Source organism: Colobus angolensis, unplaced genomic scaffold (assembly GCF_000951035.1).
Source record: "Colobus angolensis palliatus isolate OR3802 unplaced genomic scaffold, Cang.pa_1.0 Scaffold444, whole genome shotgun sequence".
Classification (NCBI taxonomy): Eukaryota; Metazoa; Chordata; class Mammalia; order Primates; family Cercopithecidae; genus Colobus; species Colobus angolensis.
In genome coordinates this window covers 3219782-3243900 of record NW_012117866.1, presented here as the reverse complement: position 1 = coordinate 3243900, position 24119 = coordinate 3219782, and the positions used below count along the sequence as shown (strand labels likewise).

Sequence of the window (24119 nt, the reverse complement as noted above, 5' to 3'; positions counted from 1 at the left end):
AGAGATCTGCTGTTAGTCTGATGGGCTTCCCTTTGTGGGTAACCCGACCTTTCTCTCTGGCTGCCCTTAACATTTTTTCCTTCATTTCCACTTTGTTGAATCTGACAATTATGTGTCTTGGAGTTGCTCTTCTTGAGGAGTATCTTTGTGGCATTCTCTGTATTTCCTGAATTTGAATGTTGGCCTGCTTCACTAGGTTGGGGAAGTTCTCCTGGGCAATATCCTGCAGAGTGTTTTCCAACTTGGTTCGATTCTCCCTGTCACTTTCAGGCACACCAATCAGATGTTGATTTGGTCTTTTCACATAGTCCCATATTTCTTGGAGGCTTTGTTTGTTTTTACTCTTTTTTTCTCCACACTTCTCTTGTTGCTTCATTTCATTCATTTGATCTTCAATCACTGACACCCTTTCTTCCACTTGATCAAATTGGCTACTGAAGCTTGTGCGTGTGTCACATAGTTCTGATGTCATGGTTTTCAGCTCCATCAGGTCATTTAAGGACTTCTCTACACTGTTTATTCTAGTTAGCCATTCGTCTAATATTTTTTAAAGGTTTTTAGCTTCTTTGCAATGGGTTCGAACATCCTCCTTTTGCTCAGAGAAGTTTGTTATTACCCATCATCTGAAGCCTTCTTCTCTCAACTTGTAAAAGTCATTCTCCGTCCAGCTTTGTTCCATTGTTGGCGAGGAGCTGCATTCCTTTGGAGGAGAAGAGGTGCTCTGATTTTTAGCATTTTCAGCTTTTCTGCTCTGGTTTCTCCCCCTCTTTATAGTTTTATCTACCTTTGGTCTTTGATGATGGTGATTCACAGATGGGGTTTTGGTGTGGATGTCCTTTCTGTTGGTTAGTTTTCCTTCTAACAATCAGGACTCTCAGCTGCAGGTCTGTGGAGTTTGCTGGAGGTCCACTCCAGATGCTGTTTGCCTGAATATCACTAGCAGAGACTGCAGAACAGCAAATATTGCAGAACGGCAGATATTGCTGCCTGATCCTTCCTCTGGAAGCTTCATCTCAGAGGGGCACCTGGCTGTATGAGGTGTCAGTCGGCCCCTACTTGGAACTGTTTCCCAGTTAGGCTACTCGGGGGTCAGGGACCCACTTGAGAAGGCAGTCTGTCTGTTCTCAAATCTCAAACTCTGTGCTGGGAGAACCAGTACTCTCTTTGAAGCTGTCAGACAGGGACATTTAAGTCTGCAAAAGTTTCTACTGCCTTCTGTTCATCTATGTTCTGCCCCCAGAGGTGGAGTCTACAGAGGCAGGCAGGCCTCTTTGAGCTGTGGTGGGCTCCACCCAGTTCGAGCTTCCCAGCTGCTTTGTTTACCTATTCAAGCCTCAGCAATGGCGGATGCCTCTCCCCAAGCCTCGCTGCCGCCTTGCAGTTCGATCTCAGACTGATGTGCTAGCAGTGGGCGAGGCTTAGTGGGCATGGGACCCTCTGAGCCAGTCGCGGTATATAATCTCTTGGTGTGCTGTTTGCTATGGCCGTTGGAAAATCTCTGTATTAGGGTAGGAGTGTCCCAATTTTCCAGGTATGTACCATCTGTCATGGCTTCCCTTTGCTAGGAAAGGGAATTCCCTGACCCCTTGTGCTTCCCAGGTGAGGCGAGACCCCACCCTGCTCCCTGGGCTGCACCCACTGTCTGACAAGCCCCAGTGAGATGAACCCAGTACCTCAGTTGGAAATGCAGAAATCACCCGTCTTCGGCATCACTCACGCTGGGAACTGCAGACTGGAGCTGTTCCTATTCAGCCATCTTGGAACCGCCCATATTTTTCGTTTCTTTTTTTTTTACTTCTGGAATTTCTATGCAGCTCTGTTCTGTATCTTTCATTCCTGTCCTCCATATGTCCATGTTTTCCTCCACATTCCTGGGCATATGGAGCATATTTATATTAGTTCTTAAATGTCCTTTGCTTTTAATTATACCATCTCTATAATTTCTGGTCCTGCTTCTGTAGATCCCTTTTTTCTCATTTTCTGTGCCACAATTTCCTGCTTCTTTGCACACTGGATTATTTTTGATTGGATGTCAAATTTTCGTGTGTGGAATTTTGCTGTATCTTTCTAGAAAGTTTTAGACTTTGTTCTGGCATGTAGTTAAGTTCCTTTTGAGATTCGTTTTCTTATTTTGAGGTTTCTTTTAAGCTTTCTTGGGGGAGGGTTTAGAGTAGCCTTTAGACTAGGCCCAATTAATCTCATTACTAAGATGATATCCTTCTGAGGACTCTAGCCAATGCTTCATGAATTGTGCATTCTCTCCACTCTGACTGGTTGAAATGTGAGTTTTTGCTAGAATGGTTTCCTTTATTGCTGTCTGGTTATTCTTTCCCCAGATTATGCAGTTTGAAGCCATGCACATGCAAGTCAGTATTCAACCAGAAATCAAAGGGTCCCTTTGAACCACTCTAAGTTTCTCTCTTCATGCAGTTTCATCCTGCTTGATAGTCTGCCCACAAGATCTGGCCATCTCAGCCTCAAGCTTTAATCTCTCCACAACTTGGAAAAATTGCAGAGCTATCTTGGGATCAGCCTTCCTTGCACTGTGGATTTGAAACTACGTCAAATCATTTTTTTGGCAAAATTGGAGCTCATCTCATTTGTGTCCTTGTAGGTTTTCTTGTCTTATGCTACCTATTGTCCAATGTCTGAATAACGTGGTTGCATACACAAGAAGACTTCAGAAAGTTCATGGAAAAATGAAATCAAAAGCTAAAAATAAAACATATAAGCTTTGTTTCCCAACATAAGCTCAATCAAGCTTAAGACACTTTTGTAAGTGATGTTACCAGCCACCTAGTCCGTCACTAAAGAGCTAAGGGTCCTGGGAATTTAACCATGTCAATGTAGGTTTTAAAAAATAGTATTCACTGAAGAAAAATGAGTGCTCTTTAAAGATTCTTATAAGAACAGGAAATAAAAACAAGTCAGAAGGAGACAAATCAGGACTGTAAGGTGGATGCCTAATGATTTCCCATTGAAACTCTGGCAAAATTGCTGTTATTTGATGAGAGGAGTGAGCAGGGCCATTGTTGTGGTGGAGAAAGGCTCTCTGATGAAGCTTTCTCAGGCATTTTTCTGCTAAATCTGGGGTTAACTTTCTTAAAATACCCTCATAATAACATAACAGTCAATGTTCACTTTGGGACAGGGTTTTAGCATTAAAATGAGGTGAAACTTGGCTCTTTACATCGAAAAGTAAACTACAGGACATAGAGTTTGTGCACAGCCTCTGTAATCTAGCCGAAACTGGCTTGTGGTCTGCAGTTGCTCATCAGAAAATAATCTTTGTAAGGCCAGTCTTCTGTCCAGTCATCGTTGTAGAGGTCTGGGTTGTAAATCAGAGTTGATAGCTCCTATTGTTAACAAGTTTAGCTGTAGGAATTTAGAAATGTGCCATGCCAACCAAGCCCCAAACCCTCTACCCATATGTAACTTGGTTTCCTTAACCTTACCATACCTCTCAGTTGATAAAGGGGCATCTATTTTGGTCTCTCAGATCATACTCACTAGATGCCAATAGCATACTCCTTCCAGTTGTGAGGAACAAAAATATCTCCAGATATTACCCAATGTCCCCTGGGAACCAGTCCTTTAACTTATGGAATTTGTACTTTTCCTTACTTGCTCATAATGAGGAAACTAAGTTCTATGTACATTAGTGTATTGGTCTGTTTTCATACTGCTGTAAAGAACTGCCAGAGACTGGACAATTTATAAAGGAAAGAGGTTTAATTGACTCACTGTTCAGCATGGCTTGAGAGACCTCAGGAAACTTACGATCAAGGTAGTAGAAGGTGAAGGGGGGAAGCAAGGCATCTTCTTCACAAGGCAGCAGGAAGGAGAAGTGCCTAGTGAAGGGGGAAGAGTCCCTTATAAAACCATCAGATCTTGTAAGAACTCACTCACTATCACAAGAACAGCATGGGGGAAACTGCCCCCATGATTCAATCTCTTTCACCTAGTCTCTTCTTTAACACATGGAGATTATGGGGACTACAATTCAAGATGAAATTTGGGTGGGGACACAAAGCCTAATCATATCAGTTAGTTTCTATCTCATTTTGTGATGATTTAACCAGTCCAAAAGCGGTATAATATAGTCGTGTATAAATAAAGAAATAAGAAATTTCAAGGAATATCTCTAAGAGATAAAATATGGGATTTTTTTTTCTTGTAACTTGGATAAATGTGATGAGTTTGTAGAATTCGAAAGTGTTTGTAAAATGAGATGAACAAAGAAACTGAACAATGTAAATCAAAGAGTAAACAACTGTATTTGACAACTTTCTAATTTGTTGCTCTTCAAAAGAAATTATTTACGTGAGGATTTTAGGCCATCTATAATGAATGTATATGGATTCCTATTGTTTCTTGTAAAATTTCTAGAACTATGTTAATTCTGATGCTAATAAAGGTGGCTAGCACTGATGCCACCTTTATTATGTGCTAGGATCTGTGCTAAGTGTTTTGGAAGCTGTATTTAAGGCTTAGGATAATATTTTATCCTCCTTTAATATTTTGAAGAAACTTGACAGTTGCCAAATTAATTTTGCCTCCCAAATTCTACAGCAGTTATCTTACTTAAGTATTTGTCATGCTCTGAAGGGGACAGACTGTATTTGTTTCTGTTCCCTCTCTCTTTTTCTTCTGTTTTCCACATCACTTTTACCTGCTTAAATCATCAGTATTGATGACTTGTCTTTAAAGTTTTGTCCGTGTCTAATTATTTGTTGATCTCGTGCATATATCTGTAAGTTCCTGTGTCCACCTTTATTATAATGCAAACTAAACTGTTTAATGATTTTTACCTGTTTGTTAGTAAACATGTAAACTATAAGCATAGGGGGTCATCATTGTCACAGTTTCACCTGTTCACCATTAAATTCCTAGTACCTAGAATGCCAGTTTGGTCTATAAATCAGTATATAAATGGTTTAGTGGGCTCAACATTGCATTGGCATTCTTGGTAATCACTACTAACAAATGCAGAAAGTAGGAGAGGGAAAGAAATCATAGTTTAAATGTGGTACCTGAACCATCGCTAATTCTCTAGGGATTTGTGAACTTCTTGAGCTATTTATGTGCCTCATGATCTTCTAGAAATATTGCAGCAAGATTCTGAAGTGTTGCTGACTCATACAAGGTGACACATTTGTTTTCAAAATAAATAGAAGAGCCAGGTCAGGAAGAAGGAAGCCAAGATAAACATAAGTAGAGATTACTATAATTGAAAGAAGAGGGTATGTACTTGTAGAAAAGTGACTTCCTTAATATGCAAGTTTCTGCTTTTCTCCTAATTTTACATTTTCCTAATTTTATATTTTCCATGGCCAGTGTCTATAATTTGCCTGGGAATCCAATTAATTGCAATCATATCTAACAAATTAGTATTTATAATTGGGTTTCCAAACAAATTATAGTAATACTTCCAAGCATAAATTAGTAACATTTGAATGGAGAGTTATTTTTCTTATTTCATGCATAGTGTTTAGATGTCTTCTTTGAAAGACACACTTGGCAATTTTCCTTACTTTTTAAAAAGTACACTCTATTTTCTTTTTTTGAGATGGTGTCTCACTCACTCTGTTGCCCAGGCTGGAGCACAGTGGCGCAATCTTGGCTCACTGCAACCTCCGTCTCCTAGTTTGAAGATTCTCCTGTCTCAGTCATCCAGGTAGCCGAGATTACAGTTGTGTGCTACCACACCTGGCTAATTTTTTGGATTTTTAGTAGAGGTGGGGTTTTGCCATGTTGACCAGGCTGGTCTCAAACCCATTACCTCAAGTGATCTGCCTGCCTTGGCCTCCCAAAGTGCTGGGATTATAGGCGTGAGCCGCCATACCCAGCCAAGTATACTATTTATTTTTGATAGAAACTATACATGTCCATTAAAAATTAAGAAAACAAACCGCACAGAAAAGTAAAACCAAACCATCACTCTAGATTTACCACGTAGAAACAGCCACGGTTTACTGTGCAGAAAAGTGTTAACACAGCAAGGCCAAGACTGTTCTCCTAATATCTACTTAAATGACTGGTCACAGGCCAGCACCTGGAAGCTTTGTGCACACTAGTTTCAAATAAATGCTTAAAGTTTAATATTATTTGAAGGCAAGAGAAGACAAAAGAGACCCCAAAATATTATAAAGAAAATATTATAAAAGATATTATGAGGTTAGAACTGTTACTCTTTCAATTCTATATTTGTTTTATTATTTACTGATGTTCTAATACAAAGTTCAAGATAAGTCACACTCATAGGTTTTCTCCACCACTCCTTCCACCTACCAGTTTTTCTAATAAGTTGTTATTTGAAAATTCTTAGTTTTATTATAGCAAATTCTCCCTCCTAACCATCATTCTTATTTTAATATTAGTTTCATATTTATGTACATAGAAAAATAATTAATTTTACTGATTCTTTTTTCCACTTTATGCTGAATTTTGTAAATTTATTTCATATCTTTGTTTTTAAAAAGGGGCCTATGGATGGTGTTTTCTTTAAATTTATGCATGAGAAATTTTACCTACAGTTCTATCTAAAGTACACTTGGATTGGACAACTTTTTTTTCTTCTGTAAGTGTTACTTTATTTTATCTGGGTACCGCATATTGTACTAGCCCATTTGTTCTTGTTTTCGGTTTATGATAGGATCGCTAGGTTTTGCCATTGCATGGCACTTCCTCCCCTCTGCACCCCACACAACCCCCCCACAAGACACATCCACTCACGCAGAGTTTATTTTCCTTAGAATTACATAGATATTGCTTTGTTAGCTTCACATACTAAATTTAGTAGAGAGACATTTGGTAGCAATTATATTTTATTCCTCATAATCAGCTTGCCTTTTTTACCTGAACGTCTGAAAATTTAAAGTTTTCCCTTTGGTGTATAGAAGCAGAAGGTATATTCCAGTGTTGCTTGTTCTTTTCAGTTATTCCTGGAACATAACATGCCCTTTGATTTATAATTTTTTTCTATTTCATTCCTTGATCTCTCTCTCTCTCTCTCTTTCTCTCTCTCTCTCCTTCCTTCCTTCCTTCCTTCCTTCCTTCCTTCCTTCCTTCCTTCCTTCCTTCCTTCCTTCCTTCCTTCCTTCCTTCCTTCCTTCCTTCCTTCCTTCCTTCCTTCCTTCCTTCCGTCCTGTCTCCTTCCGTCACCCAGGCTAGAGTGCAGTGGTTCAATCTTGGCTCGCTGCAAACCTCTGCCTCCTGGGTTCAAGGGATTCTCCCATCTCAGCCTCTCGAGTAGCTGGGATTACAGGTGCCTGCCACCACACCAGGCTAATTTTTGTATTTTTAGGAGAGACGGGGTTTCTCCATGTTGGCCAGGCTGGTCTCAAACTCCTGACCTCAGATGATCCTTGATAATTCTAGTTTATTTCTTAACTTTATGTTTTTGTCTTATTTCACATTTTATATTTTTGTTTAACTCTTTTCTATCCCTTTTCATCTCATTTCATTGTCTCGCTACCTTGTCTTCATGCTCTTGTGTTGAATTCATGTTCTGTTCATCTCACTGTGCGTTTTGGGAGTGAAGTTTTCAGAAATTTGGAATCAGACCCTTTGGCCAGGTTAGGGAGAGGGCAACGCTGAGATGGGGGCAGCAGCGGCGGAAGTCAAACTTTAATGATTTTAACATTTTCAAAGTGCCCAGGACATGTGTACAAAGACACATTTTATGGAAATTGTGCAGGTTGCTTTTTTTGTTTGAATCTTTGAAAGAATTTAATCTTAACATTTTCTGATTTAAAAACTGTAAAATCTTAACAAAAACTTTTATGTATTAAGATACTATTTTCCTTTCATTATTACATAGTTGTTTATCAAAGTTCATTCGTTAAAAAATAAGGATCCTTTTTAACACCATAGCATTTGTACTGTTGCTTTTTAATATAGTGAAAATACAAAAGGAAGGGCATGTGCTATTTTTTTGATGTCACTGACTTCAGAGACATTGTGTACAAAGAATTACCAACATCCTTTAATTCAATGATTGCTTGGTGTTTAGAATGTCAGTTCTTTAATTTTGAGCATCCTGAAATATATCTTTTGTACATACAAAGACTGATGTATCAGAATCAGATTTTCAGTAACCCCTGGATTATAGTTTGGAGTAATTTAATTTAGTTACCCTCAGTGGTCTCTAGGAGTTTATGTACACTTAGATTTCCTGTTTATAAATGCATTTGGTTTTTCTGTATCTAGGTAAATAGAGCTATTCAAACTACTCAGCATAGAATTAAGATTAAAAATTTGTTTGCTAAAGAAGAGGAATACAAAAAAAGAAATTTGAAATCACCCTACTGTCTCTTCCCAGGAAGTGTAAGATTGTATTTTTGAATATTCAGATTATTTCTAAACATGTAGAATCATGAAATCTAATAACTGAACACAAATTAGAGAGCTATTCATCCAGCAGATTTCTAGTCTTGGCCAGACATTGGGACCATCTACGGTTCTTTCCAAAGTGCAGTTTCCGGGGTCCATGCCTGGAATGCTGAAGAAATGGGTCAGAAGTTCACCCAGGACATCAGTTTTAGAAGCTCCCTGGGAAATTCTAATAGGGAAGCAAGCTGAGAGCCACTGGGAGAGCCCAGTCTTCTTATTTTACCCTGATATGGTGGGGTCCTCAGAAAACACTGGCTGTCATCGTTGCCCAGACTCTTACGTGTTTCGTGATTTGGGCTATGTTAGGATCTCCCTGAGCTGCTGTTTCCCATTGGTAAAATGGAAATAATAACAACTGTGGGGACTGGGCAAGAATAGGTGAAATGAGAAAGTAAAGCAGCTGGGGTAGAGTGAGGGATGTGGTAAACATCAGCCTCTCTTGGTGACTAACTGCCACTGCTAATGATGATGGTAATGATGGTGACGGTGGTGGTTATGACCGTGGTGATAATGATGGAGCACTCACTTCAGGAAATTGTATATTCGAGGTTTCATTGTAGTCCACAATCCTGGTTGTTGGCTAGGAGCAGGAAGAGAAGCCCCCCCATTCCCTGACTCTTTGCAAAGGCAATTATAATCCTAGAGAATTGACATATGGTAGAAGTCTGTTGAATTGAACCAAATAGCCAAATGCAATGTTCTCTTCAAAGCTGAAGCCTAGTATTTATGTGATTTTAAACACATTAAGGTAATTTACTGAATTGGATGTCTTTGTCATTCCATGATTGCTGAACAGATTATTTTACTGTACAATACCTTGCATTTTATGCCAAACTAAACTAAGATACTACTGTCTCTCTGTTTGAAAGCGTTCAAGAAATGTTGCCTACTTTTGTTAGTATTTAATTTTATTTTTAGCCACTTGCCACAGGTGGATAAATTAATGTTTTACTCATTTTCTTCTTAGTAGAGCATAGCATATTACCCAGGTAAGGCACTAAAAACCACATTTTAGTTTTTAGCTCTTAGGAGATGACATGTAGGAGGGTTATATGAGAATTCATTAATACTGCATATTAATATATAGTATAACATATATCTATTCCTTAACATATGAAAGATTTCTTACTTAATCCAATGCACCTCAAAGATATTTTTCTTTAACACTTTGCTTTATCTCTTCTTTGGAGACATAATGACATCCATTAGATACTATTAATCACTGATCTAGAAAAATACATAGTCTTTGCAGACTATTTCTTTCTTAGTTTTGGAGACAGTAAGGGCAAAATAAACAAAATTAATGGGTGCAGTGACCATATTCTTTTCAAATTTTAAATTGGAGCCAATGACCTGGCAAAAGAATGACATTTGACGGGATGTGGTGGCTCACGCCTCTAATCCCAGCACTTTGGGAGGCTGAGGCGGGCAGATCACTTGAGGTCAGGAGATCGAGACCATCCTGGCCAACATGGTAAAACCCCGTCTCTACTGAAAATGCAAAAATTAGCTGGACGTGGTGGCACATGCCTGTAATCCCAGCTACTTGGGAGGCTGAGGCAGGAGAATCTCTTGAGCCAGGGAGTTGGAGGTTGCAGTGAGCTGAGATCGTGCACCTGCACTCCAGCCTGGCGACAGAGTGAGACTCTGTCTCAAAATAATAATAATAATAATTTGAAAGTGACATTTGTGTGATTTGTGAAATTAATCATATGAATAGTTTTATAAAAATGAATTATAGTTACAAAAACTAAATTTACAGTTAACAATTTGCCTTCATTGCCTGCATATAATTGTAGAAACAGGAAATAGAACATGGAGCATATATATATATCTATGTTGTCACACGTGTTTATTCACCATAAAATTGATGGGTATTACATACATACTCATTTGAATGTCTTTTTCTAATATTTTCTCATTCCTCTTAACAAATCTCTGAGTAATTAACTTGTATTATCACATGAAGTTTTACATGCTTAATGGTCAGAAGTTATTATACTTTTGTGACACTCAAATTACCTTTGTTCACAGGATTTCCTACTGGAGACCAATTTGCAGCTTTTGTTTATATCTAGAGTATTAATATTCACACAGCATTTTCTCTGACCTGTACACATTTTTCTCCTTATTCCATTCAATTAGTAAATTCTCATTAAACTATGATTAATGACCTGGAGAGACACCTTATGTACACATACCATATGTTCTCTAATTTATATTCAAACAAATAAATTTTTTTCAACCTAATCCAGGAGAATTATGAAAGAAAATTAATAGACAGCATCAAAACCTCCCTTTGATAAATCTTCCTTTAATAGGACAGCTAAATAAAGCTCCTCTGTAAGATTGTTGCACCAAATCCACGCTGCTCTAAGATGAACTTCATTTAAGCGCAGGGTGCAGTTCCTTAGATGCAGATTTCAGTGCTCAATCTGGAAGTAGTGGGTTGGAATCTAGTGGCTAGACACACTGTGGAAAAATACAGACTTCCTTCTGTCTGTGGATCTTACAAAATTTTCATCGGCATGGCAGAAGAATTTTGAAATGTTAAAGAGTAAGCTTGTAGCAGTGGGAAAAGAAAAAAAGACATCAGTTAATTATTATTGACTATGTATTATGGGCCAACTATGCACAATAGTGCTTAGTTCTTTGTGTGCATTACCTCATGTAATATTCATAATGTTACCGGTATTATTTCAAGATTATAAACCAGCCTAGAAACCATGAGTGCAAAGATGAACATATGCGTTTCTATGATCCCCAAAATAATCAAAGAAATCATGTTTGAATCCTTACCAAAAAGGAAAACATTGATTATCCATACAGAATAACTCCCATATCAACTGAAAGATCTAAATTGTTGGGCTAATTATGATGATTCCCCTTTTATAGTCATTGGGAACACATACTTCGTAACTATTCTAGGTCACTGTCTTTGTTTATTTGTTTTTATGTCTGCCCCAATAGTTCAGTAAATAATGAAGATAAGGAGACATGGCCTCTGTTTTCCTGTCCCTCACAGTTCAAGTGTGTGGCAGTTGGCATATAGATAATTAGAATAATATATGAATAGAGGATCCAAACTGTATCTGATTCTTGACTCATACTCTGTTTTCATAGGTGAAGAGTATGAACTGAGTTGATTTCATTATATCATGGTGCAAACTAAGTCACTGTGATTTCCAAGTTACCAAGCAGGAAACACTTGCTGGATTTAATACAAGTATTTCTACTTAGAAATCCCAGCCCATGAGGCAGTGGCCAAGGATTTTGGTATTAAGTATTTTCTTTCATTGTGTGTAATGTATATGAACTGTTGAAAAAAGAAAGTTGGCAAACACTATATAATTGTCACAGATCTGTTTAGCATACTTCCTTGATTATTAACTTAGATTTGAAACTAAATTTAGAGCTTCAAAACTCAATGAAGTAAAATACATCTAACAGCTAACAGAAAAATGAACTGCGAAATAGAGTAAGAGAGAAAAGCCTTGAGAGTTGATAATGCTTTAAGTGCTTATAAAGTTTATTTTTAATTAATTAGCTGTAAATTTATCACAATTCAATATTGACACCATGGCCCTTCTAAATTTTACCTTAAAGTTCTTAAATTGAGAAATAATTTTAATTCAGTCAACTCATGTTATTTTCACATTTTATATATGATTAATTACTAACAAACAACTTTATATGACATCTACAATTCCAATTCAAACCTTGAAATTATAGTTTTTCTATCTAGTGTTTCCACTGTTTTCCTTTTGTTAATTAATCTAAGAAAAGAACAGGCATTTAATTGTATTTAACTTGTAATGAAGTACTGATGCTTTGTCATCCACTAAATTTACAATATCAGAAAGATTATTGTCACTATGAAACAATACAATGTGGTGCTGCACACATTCTCATCACAATTGTTTTTAAAATTGTGGTAAAATGCACATAATATAACATTTGCCATCTTAACTCTTACGCATATTTTAATTGAGCATTGTTTGGGGGAAATAACCAGGTGAGACAGTGGAGAATAATTTACGTTGAAATTGTAGTTTATCCTAGGATTACTAAGATATTCCTTGCTGAAGTTATGTTTTGAGTCTTCAGTGGAATTTCCAGTCATCATCAATCTGAGAATCATAGGCTAAAATTAATGAACTATCTGTCTTTTGGGAAAAGAGAGACATTCCTCCCACCAACCTCCCACCTCCCACTAGAGACGTTGATAATGGTGGTTTTTTTGTTTGTTTGCTTGTTTGTGTGTTTGTTTTATAATATACCTCTACTATTGGTGAAATACTCTCTGGTTAATAGCCCAAACCATTCACTGTCTCCTGCCTAGATAACCTCCTGTCTCCAGGGTATCTAGGTGCTACCAGACACCTATCTGACTAAAGGGTCATGCTTGTTTGGCAGTGAGGAGTAGCCAGCAGCATGCTGGCAGGTTTGGCAGGTGTTACCTTGCGGTCGGGAACCATATTCAATCACTATTGAGAAGCAACAGCAACACATGGGCTGGTCTTATCAGGTGTTTTCCAGGTGTTGCCCAGGCATTATCAGGCAGTGGTAGGGAATGACCTGGTGTTACACAGGTGTCATGATGGTACAGAGGCATATTTAGTCATCAGGGAGCAGCAGCAGGCAGCACACAGGCGAGTGTTCCCAGGTATCGTGCAGGTGTAACCCAGGTGTTTCCAGTTGTTACCAGTAATGAGCCCTGGTTAGGGATCACTGTGGAGCATCAAGCAGCACGCTGGCGTTGAGCTGCATGATGTTCCTATTCTCCCCCTGGACTTCTGTTCACCAAAGCCACCACATTTATTTCTTATATTCCTAACCCTGTTTGTGACATCAAATAAACAGAAAGGGTCCTCCTTGTCCATCTTCCACTTCCAACGTTGAGGAACCATGGCAGCCCTTCACTGGATGGCCTTTGCAGTGGTTCAAGTAGCCTGAATGGTTGTAGCGAACGGAGCTTGATATGTACAAGAGTTCAAACATGTGCGTACTTGTTTTATGCCCATGGAGCAGTTCAAGGCAGCTGTTCCGGCAGGGTGCTGTCCTTCTCCATATGGGCAGACAGCATTCTGGCATCTCTCCTCCTGTGGCCCCACCATTCCCTACAGCCATGGTGCTACCCATGTCCAGCTAATAGAGAACATGGGGGCACCATCCCCCACCATCTGCAAGCCTCGGTCCATAGTGGCACAGAACTTTGCTGATTACATTCCATTCACAACAACATAGCCACCCCCAGGTAAAAGAAAGACAGTGAAATGTAACCTGGCTGTGCACAGGCATTCCAGGTGAAAATGCATTTTGGTCAGAGAAAATGTCACTTTGATAGGAGAAAAGAAAACAAATACATCTGTTTTGTTAAACATTCAAGCAGACTTCATGTGTCTTTAATGGAATAGTAGTTATCATGGAAAGCATCTCCCATAAGGATAAAAGGAGGCTTGGTGTAAAAGTTAGGGTTATGGTGATCATCTTTTCAGCCATCTTCTATAAAGCAAAAAGAGGGTTAGGGATAGGGCTGGGTGGAGGGCTGGGGCTGGTGGGGCTGTCTTGGCCATTCTCTTCCATAGGAAAAAGGAGGGCAAGAGCACAGAGAGCATCCTTCCCTTTCTTCCCCTGGGTGGGACAGCTTTTAGAAGTCTCAGCAACTCCTGTTCAGTGGCAGAAAAAAGCCATTATCTTCCGATTGCAGCTTCTGTCTTAGGGATGACCGAGTGCTGTCCTGAACCATTTTTTCCTAAGGAAAAATAGGCATTTGATAAATGGCTCTTTCACATTACTCAGGCTTTTTCAATAATGCATTCCTCTAATAAGTCCAGGGCTTCCTATTCTCACTAATGGTTGATTGATTCTGGGCTCAACCAAAATGTCCTCAGCAAGATGCTGTTCAGACCCCAACTGTGTCACAGATAACATAGGTGTGGGCTGATTTTTAAAGAAGATTCACATTCTTCTACTGCACAACTCATTGACCATTCCATGTTAATCATAAAGGCTGGAAATTATTGAAATATGTTCAATTAGTAGGCTTAGACAACGTGCTATATAATTTCAACAAATATGCTATCATTGTGAGAATTGTAAAGTTTTTTAGAGCTCCTGCTATTTTGATGAGTATTTATGATACATGAAAAAGTAGCCAGGTACAATGGCTCATGCCTGCAATCCCAGTGCTTTGGGAGGCTAAGGGTGGGAGGACTGCTTGAGGCCAGGACTTACTACCACCCTGGGCAACATAGCAAGACCTCATCTCTACAAAAAATAAAAATTAACCAGGGATGGTGTTGTGTGTCTATAGTTCTAATTAATTGGGAGGCTGAGGCAGGAGGATTGCTTGAGTTTGGGAGTTCAAGGCTGCAGTGAACTATGATTGCACCATTGTACTCCAGCCTGGGTGACAAAGTGAGACCTTAACTGTAAAAAAAAAAAAAAAAAAAAAAAAAGAGAGAGAAAAAAATTAAAGAGAGTGATGTGCTATACGTGTAATGTATACAATCCAAAAAGGGCCCTCAGATTGTACTGAACAGGTTTTGTGACTGTTTATAGTCAGTTTTTTTGACAAACATCTTTGACCAAGGTAGAATATATGATCTGTGAACGTGGGCGCATATACTTGGTGTGTGTCTGTTGCATGCAATATAAAATCATCACTTATGGATTATGTTCCTTTGAGAAATCAGCACAAAATGTGTCACTTTGATAGGAGAAAAGAAAACAAATATATGCACTTTGTCAAATATTCAAGCAAAAGTTTAACAGGGAAAAAATGTGGAACTTCCTTTCAGATGTCTTGGAAATCAGACTTCATGTGTCTTTAATGAAATATTTTTTTAAATTCTTCTTTGTCTTAGCCTCTCTTCCCCAAGAAGAGCTACGAATGCTTGACCAGCTGTGAGTTCCTCAAATACATCCTGTTGGTGAAGCAGGGGGACTGCCCGGCTCCTGAGAAAGCCAGTGGATTTGCAGCCGCCTGTGTTGAAAGCTGCGAAGTTGACAATGAGTGCTCTGGGGTGAAGAAATGTTGTTCAAATGGGTGTGGCCACACCTGCCAAGTACCCAAGACTCTGTACAAAGGTAAGAGGCAGCACTGGGGGTGTGAAGAGACATGCAGTGTCACATGTAACTGTGCCTAGGGAAGGGTGTCCATCGTAAGTGTGAAAAGTCTAAAAAACATAAAATCTTAAGAAAATTTATTTTATACCACATACAGACATCTTAACATATTCACAGACCCATAGAGATCAGCCATATTAACTCGACTTGGGACAGAGCAAGTCATTCATATTAATTCTTTTTAATTTGACAGATGTGATGGACAGCAACAATTCAGGAAGGTTTTTGTCTTTTTCTCCAGTCAGACTGATTCAAGTAAGCTCTACTAGGTACACTGGAATAAATCGATTTAAATCCTTAGAAAATAGGCTGGGAGATGAAGCACACTTGAAAAATGCATAAGAAATATACTGGTATTGTGCTTTCTCTGCAAATGCGACTCAAGAACGTTAGTGTCATTGTGCAGATCTTCAATATTTTCATTAATACCTTGAGATTCTAGACAAAGGATTTCCCTTCCTCAAAACGTGGAGGTTCAATTTATCAAGCAGTTTAGCAAATGCAATAGTTTGTATTCAAAAGCCATTTCTAGAGCACTTAGCTGCTTAATATCAAGTGCTACTGATCATTTTCTGTAAATGGGACTAAGCTCTTTTAAAGCCAAGATGAATCCATTGTATTATGTATAGTTTGGGATACCATCAAAATACACTATGACATACAACATTTTGTTAATTTTTGGTGTCTCATTGAAGAGTAATATAGAGCATCAGTCCCCAACCTTTTTGGCAACAGGGACCTGTTTCATGGAAGACAATTTTTCCATGTTGGGGGGCAGGAGATGGTTTTGGGATGATTCAAGCACATTACATTAATTGTGCACTTTATTTCTATTATTATAACATTGTAATATGTAATGAAATAATTCTACAACTCAGCATCATGTAGAATTGGTGGGAACCCTGGGCTTGTTTTCCTACAACTGGATGGTCCCATCTGGGGGTGACGGGAGACAGTGAGAGATCATTAGGCATTGGGTTCTCATAAAGAGTCTGCAACCTAGATCCCTCACATGTGCAGTTCACAACAGGGTTCACGCTCCTATGAGAATCTAAAGCTGCTGATGATCTGACAGGAGGTTCGGGTGGTAATGTGAGTGATGAGGAGTGGCTGTAAATACAGATGAAGCTTTGCCCACCCGCCTACCACTTATCTTCTGCTGTGTGACCCAGTTCCTAACCGGCCACAGACTGCTACCAGTCAGTGGCCCGGGAGCTGGGGACCCCTAATATAGAGTCAGTCAACAGGCAGTATTCATTAAAATACGGAGAGTAACAGATGTCTTTCTCTCCGTGTGTCTTTCACACACACATGCCAAATCCATATTGTTTCTAAATACTGGTACTTAAAAAAAAATGTGTATAAAGCAGTATTCACCATCAATGCCAGTTTTGATTTATGTGCTGGCTGCCTATTTTTGGAAGTCCATGTTACTGTAACACTCATAACAGTTCACATCTCCCAGAAGTTAGGTATCTGTCCCATCTGCCTTTAGCTCCCACTTGGGAGTACTTTCCTCTGAAATCTATGTAATTCAACCATTTATTTTCTTTATCGTTGGAAACACACCATAAGCACTATGTCTTACATTCAAAATAATCGCTGCTTTTCTCTTCTTACCAAGTGATGTTTCTTTAATAGTTTTAAAGTTTTATTGTGTTCATGCCTCTTATTTTAAACTACAGCAAGTCACTATTGCGAAATTGAAAACCATCTAATTTTTAAAGCCTCTGTTAATATGAAATTTTATCTGTCATTAAAGATAATATGCTATGTATGAGTAGCATTCACCATAAAAATAGGATGCTTTTGGAATGGTCTTTTGAAACCCTTTTGTAAAACCTACAGTGTTTTAAAGAGATAATATAAATTAAAATATGCACTTTTATAAAAGGACTGAAGAGTTACTATGAATTTCAAATATGCCTGTTTCACTTGAGAGTAAGGGGAATATTGTAGAAAGGGCCAGAATAAATGACTAATGATGCAAAGATACTTTCAATGTAAAACTACATTTAACGAAACCAGATGAACTTTTTTGTTAAAGTACTGAAGTCACTCTTCTACTACAAATTAGCTCTTAACTTAGATTTTTGTGGAGAGAGACAGAATCAATGGGAATCAACTACAAATAGAATAAACGGACTCTGTTGACCTGACAATGACTTTTGCGTAATGAAGGCAGTCTAGTTAATAGATTGTTATTTTGCAAAAAAAGACATATATGCAGGTAGATATTTTTTCTTGCTTTCTTCAGTAATCCCTCAAGGAAGGCTGTCTTCATGTCCTGGGAGCTTTGACAGTGCCTCTGAATATGTTAGTGTGTGTAAAAGGAGGGCAAATAGAGCCTGTAGCAACTCCTTCACCATCTTAGCTAATGAGCCATTTGAAGCCCCTTTTGGCGTTCCCAACCTGGAGTCCAGCTTCTTCTTCACTGTCAAAAGAAGAGAGGGGGACTGATATACACAAGCCCCAGGGAAACAGTCTGTTCCAACCCATCCCTTGACTTTGCGAGGAGAAAACCGTGTGCCTAGTCAGCGCACAAACCAACCTGCAATCTTAGGATACTCATAATCACTGTCTTTCCTACCTCCAAGATGCCTTCTTATTGCCCCAAACAAACTAATGTGAAATAAGATTGCCTCCCTCTCTCTGTCTCTGCTAGGTCTGTGTAATTGTTTTCCTTAATAAGAGTGGGAGTCATGGTGGGTTGAGATTAACTAGTCCTTTGCTCTCCGTTCACAGCTGCTGAAACTGAGGTTGCCGCCTATGCCTAAGTGATTTGGTAGTAGGCAGCAGAAATAGACCTAACATCTGCTCCCACCTGGGCTAGCTCTCCTGTCATTTTTATTTTGAATATATGGAGCCCTAATGGAAACACTCACTGGGCATCGTTGTGTTATTATATAATAGGCTAACTAAGGCCTGGCACAGTGGCTCACCCCTTCAGTCCCAACACTTTGGGAGGCTGAAGCAGGAGTTCAAGAGTAGCCTGGGCAAGATGGCAAGATATCCCCATCTCTACAAACATAATAAAATTAGCTGGGCATGGTGGCACGTGCCTGTAGTCATAGCTGCTCGGGAGGCTGAGGTGGGAGGATCATTTGAGCGCAGGAATTCGAGGTTACAATGAGCCATGATCATGTCACTGCACTCCAGTCTGGGCAACAGAGTGAGACCCTGTCCCAAAATGTATCTAAATCTATTATCTACCTACCTGTCTATCTAATAGGCCAAGTAAAAGATTTGTCAATATAGAATATTTTTAATCTAACAAAATCACTACTTTATGAATCATTTTAGGCTAATTAATAACATGGGATTGTTTTACATTGTAGGGTTGAAGTATATAAAACTAGATACAGTGTGTGCTGTATAGAGAACCAAATTCTATGGGATAAATATTGAAAACCTGAAGTTCCTCATTCATTCATTATTTATGTATTAAAGTGTTGTTGCATAGTGCTGTTTGGAAATCCAAAATAGCATTTTCCCCAGTTTACCTTTACAAGGGGCTGCTGTCACTTGGTTGGAGAAGTATTGACACATTTCAGTTAAATACACATTCATGGAGTGCCTACTATTTTCTGTCATCTATAATGGGCATTGGGGTACAAGGATCCATGTGACACTAACCCCCCACATAGTCCAGTGTTTATTACTGAGATTGTCATGCTCACAATACTCTTTAAGTGGGCAAATTGTTTTTCTAACCTTTAAGTAAATGGACATTTACCAACCTCTGTATATGTTTCATTTTATTACTTATTGAATTAATTTTTTAAAATATTTTAAAATTATAAAAACCCATGCATACTTTCTGTTTGGTCTGTTGTGTTTGTGGAAGGGAAGATAGAAAGTACTGATTTTATAGCTTTAAGAGCTTTTTATACTGGTCACTTGAGTTTTTAAAAGCGATGGGTGTCTTGCAAATATGATCAACAGAATTCCCTATTGTATTTGAGCACTGAATTTGGGCTATGCTGTAAGAACTGCACTTAACTGATGCCTGGAAGTAAGTTAACCTTCACAGACTATAGTTTAAAACAAACAGCAGAGATCCTTTCTTTTACTTTTTAAATAAAATTATTAGCATCAAAATAGAAGGCTTGGAAATATTAACATGATTGGAGATGCCTGCTGATGCTAGTTCTATGAAATGCAATTCTTCATAGAGTTGTAGAATCTTTAAAAGGCTTATCTTCTACAGGTAGAACACAAATGAGTGCATTTGAGGGCACTTCCTTTTTCCTTTCTGTAGTACGTCTATTTTATGGCTTGGTGAGACAATCTTTCCTCCAGAGAGTGATATATTTTACTGTCTTGTTGCCAAATCCTACTGCCTCTCTTGGCTTCCAACTGTAGCAAAAATGGTTTGGGCAGGGAGAAAGAAAAGTCAAAAAATTTTACAACCCTAAAGATTCAGACTAATTTGTGACCTATAGTTTCCCTTCGCCATGGATTAACCAAGAATTAATTGTACGTCAATCTGTTTCTTTTCAAAAAGACCTGATCATAGAGTTGATTTAATATTTCCACAAATAATTAATATATAAAATATTTAAACTTCAGACCTCTGGAAATAGATTTATACAGCTTCTTACAAAAAAATTTTCAACATTTTGCATCCAGTAGCCCAATGCCTTAATGTGATGTAAATACAAATTCTAGAGTTCTAATTACCTTTATGAGAGATATGAAGTAGTGATTAAATCACTAGAACAATACATCTTGCTACATTTTTATGTCATTTAGATACATGATAAAAAATAATAGTAATAATAAAATCTCACAATGAGTATGCAATTGTAGATTGCTTATCCTAATTGATTTTTCGATCCATATATTTTCAACATTTTTAAAAAGCATTGGGTTTTTGTTCTTTTGATTTCAGCAGAATATTTCTTGCATTTTAAAGAAAAAAAGTGTATGTCACATATTGCAGGGTGCCATATGATAATGTTTGCTAATTTTTCAACAGAATCATTTAGATTTCAGATGACTAATTTGTTCAAAAATAATTTTAAAGAGAAAAATGCTAATCATTTACATAACAGAAAACACATTGAGAAGAGATCCAGTCTACACATCTGGTTATGCAGTTGGGATGCTGGTTCAGCCAGTGAGGACTGTGCGCACCAGCAGTGAGGGCTGGAGGTCCTGAGCGGGGCTGAGCCCCATCTGCACACAATTACAGTAGAGTGCTGGAGTTACTTCCAATCAAAGGAGCCAACTGACTTTAATGGAAAGCAGATGGACCATTTCTTAACATGCAAATTGCAGGGTCATGCTTCATCATAATTAAAGAGATTTTTAAATGAAGAAATTTGAACTGACATCGGCCTGATGCTCATTACATTTGATTAAGGCTGTTGGGCCTTGAATGCTACTCAAGATTAAAACCTTACAGGAGGGAACTGGGTTGCTTGGATTGGCTTCTGGTGAGTTCAGGTTACTTAGGAGGCTATTTACTGTAGCCGTAGTTACTCCAGAAGATTATACATTGGAAAGCCAAAGAGAAAGGTAGATTTAGAAGTCTCGGAGAATGCGCTATATGAGTTTAAAGAATTGGTCATCATTTTTTTTTTTACTATGCACCAAGGAATCAAGTAAATCATGAAATGTCCTCTGCGACTGCTCTCTCTTGCCTTATCCCATTCGGTAGAACTATTTGTCTGGCATATGCAGGCCAACCTTCAATGCAAGAATGATACTAAATGATCACCTTGTTGAGATTGTTTTTTCATCACTCTGAACAAATGTTTGTGACTTTTTTCTTGACACAAAACATACAGAGCTGCTTCTATTAAAATAATTAACTTTGGAATTTCTATCCCATCAGGAATTGGTCTTTTTTTTTTTTTCTTTTTAATGGGAAAGTCCTATGGTCAATGTAATAAAAACGTTCTATCTTGTAAACATTTTGGCATTGCTTTATTTTCTGGTATTTACCTTTTTAAAAAACAGAGTGAATGTTCATGTGAGTAATAAAACCATGATGGAAAAGAGATGTGAGTCGCTTGAAACAATGTATGATAAAGATGGCAGTACAGAGTATCTATGATAAATCTTCACCCTTCCCTAGGTGACTTTCAAGCAGAGTAGGGATTACCGTTGTTGCTGTGGTTTGAATAAATGTTGCACTAGTCTCTTATTTCCACAGATATATTCTTGAGTGAAGAATAAGAAAGTGGGTTTGGCTGTTCATTCAGCAAACACTGACTGTTCATTGAACATTTGCTATTGCAGAATGTTCTCTTCTGGGACATTGTGAGGTGCGGGAATGAAGGAGACATGGTTTTTGACCTCTGGGGGCTGTGGCTCAATGCGAAGACAGGCATCATTAAATGAGTTTGCTGCAGCAAGAGGCAGTTAAATGCATGTCTTGACAGTTACAGGCTCAACATTGAAGGGGGGCAAAATAATAAAGCCTTTATTTCCAATTGGGAGGTTTAGGGGAAGTGTCACAGAGGGATGGCATTTGGTCTGAGCCTGGAAGTATTCAAGGGTCTACAGTTAGAAAGCAGAAGGCAAGACATTTCAGAGTGAAAAATAATAATAATAAAATAAACAGGCCATGGTATTATTAAGTACCTGGCAGTGTGTTTGTAGGAAAGCTGGGCTTAAAGATATTATCTGTGACAAAAACTAAAGATGTACCAGGAGATAGACTGACAAATAAATGGTAGCCAATTATAAGGAAGGATGCCTTGAAGGGAATGCCAATAAGTTTCCCTTCATTCTATAGAAAATGGGATGCAATTAAAGAGTTTGGGAAGCTGAAGGAGAGAACCTCCCTTCTACTTTAGAAAAATAACCACGAAGTACCAATAAGGGGACATTAGAAAAAGAGATTGAGATTCAGGGAAATAGGTTGAAAGGTTGGAACAAGGAAGGGAGTAAAGTCAGGTGGCCATCATGGAGACAGAATGATTTGATAATTCTTGAAAATGTACTAAGCAGTAAGACAACTAAATGTTGTTAGCTGCAAGAACAAATCAAAAAGGTTCTAAGATCCCTTAGACATCCTAAAGAATAAAGTTGTCATAAAGATAGATATCGCAGGAGAAGGGACATATCTAGGACAGAGAAATTGAGCAGGCAGGTGGAAAAGATGGTCTGCAGCTTAGCCAGGGATTAGAGACAGACTGGAAAAACATTTGCTTAGCAGCAATATGCTAATCATCCAAGTCAAGGTACCCCCATTGCTATGGTTATGCACTGAGATGAAAAGTTTACAATACAAGCTTGAAATAAATGCATGTCATGGCAGAACAGGAGTCAAAGACTGACTTGGTGAAGTTCCAGATCCACCAGGAAAGCTGAGCATCTTAGAATAAGAATGTCCAAGGGATTTGCATATCTATCGAAACCACCTCTTTTCTCTATCTCTCTATGTGGCCTTTTCTAATATGAAATGTAGAAGGAAGCAGATAATTCAGAGAGAAACCTGAGATCAGATTGTAGCCCCAGGCAACTAATTTAGTCTTCCTTAGACACAATTATCTCCTATTCAACATGTAGATAATTAACTCTTTACCCACTTCACAAACTCACAGTAAGGATCAGGTGAGACAAATTTATTGTAAACTAGAGGTCACTCCTCAGCCATGACCCACCAGTAATAAAGGAGACTGCAATAGGTACGGTAAACATTTTCTCCAGAAAGTAGTTTTTTTTAGATTAATGACTTTTGACCATATATAAATATGCTTTAAAAAATTATTCAATTCCATCCATCCAAATCTTTGATGACTTTAAAATTTTCTTAAACAACACTTACCATGAATTAAGATCAAAATGAAATAGGAGTTGAAATTCAAGCATGTCAACATGCATCAAACCTTATTTGCATTTGGTGTTTGCACATTTTCCAGTTTCTTCTGTGTTTAAACTTACAAAATGGAAGAAGAAATAGAGTATTCTTAACTAGCTTTTGAAATGAGTTTTCAATGCTTTCAGCAAATTGTGGACAGAAAATGATATTAATGGTAATTGGTGTTCTTGGTGTTGATGGCATTCACCATCGTGGAGCCATAGATTCTGTTTCATTCAGTTAGTTTTGCATATTCTATTAGTATTACAAATTTCTTTACAAATTCCCTTTCTGAAATGCCTGCTATTTTGAACTGTGGTTCTTCAATGTATCAGTTGCCAGACAACTTGCATGTACAGAGGGCGAGAAACAAATCAGAATGATTAACTACTTTAAAATGAAACACCTGTGGGAAACTTTTGAGGCAGCGCACTCACTCATGCCAAAACCAAACATAAATTCATTATTTTCCAATGTTAAGCCATTGAGACTATAGGGGAGTGCTTGAGCAATCGATTGGGGAATCCAAAAGACTTGAATTTCGGAAGTCACTCTTAGGAGATTTCACATGAAGAAATTTTGCTTTGCAGTGCTTTCCTTAAATGGAAAACTCCCTAAGAAAGAAGGAAGATCAAATCTGGAAACCGTGTTATAATGACCTTAGAATATATCAATAGACACAGAGCATGATAAAAAATGGGAAAATGACTTGAAACTCTTTATAGTGATCTCCTAGTATGAATTCCATGTTAACCTCAAGTGAAACAACCTTGTAACA

At 38.1% G+C, this 24119-nt stretch overlaps 2 protein-coding genes across 2 annotated transcripts in view; both read left to right on the top strand.

The window, feature by feature from the left end:
* LOC105522898 (eukaryotic translation initiation factor 3 subunit I-like) overlaps window positions 1–13077 on the top strand; it is a 14509-nt gene extending 1432 nt beyond the window's left edge. The window contains exon 2 of the mRNA XM_011957512.1: window positions 12987–13077. Within this exon, the coding sequence (XP_011812902.1) occupies window positions 12987–13077 (91 nt within the window). The remainder of the gene's footprint in view (window positions 1–12986) is intronic.
* KAL1 (Kallmann syndrome 1 sequence) overlaps window positions 1–24119 on the top strand; it is a 145272-nt gene that overhangs the window by 49131 nt on the left and 72022 nt on the right. The window contains exon 3 of the mRNA XM_011957514.1: window positions 15264–15486. Coding sequence (XP_011812904.1) covers window positions 15264–15486 — 223 coding nt within the window. The remainder of the gene's footprint in view (window positions 1–15263; window positions 15487–24119) is intronic.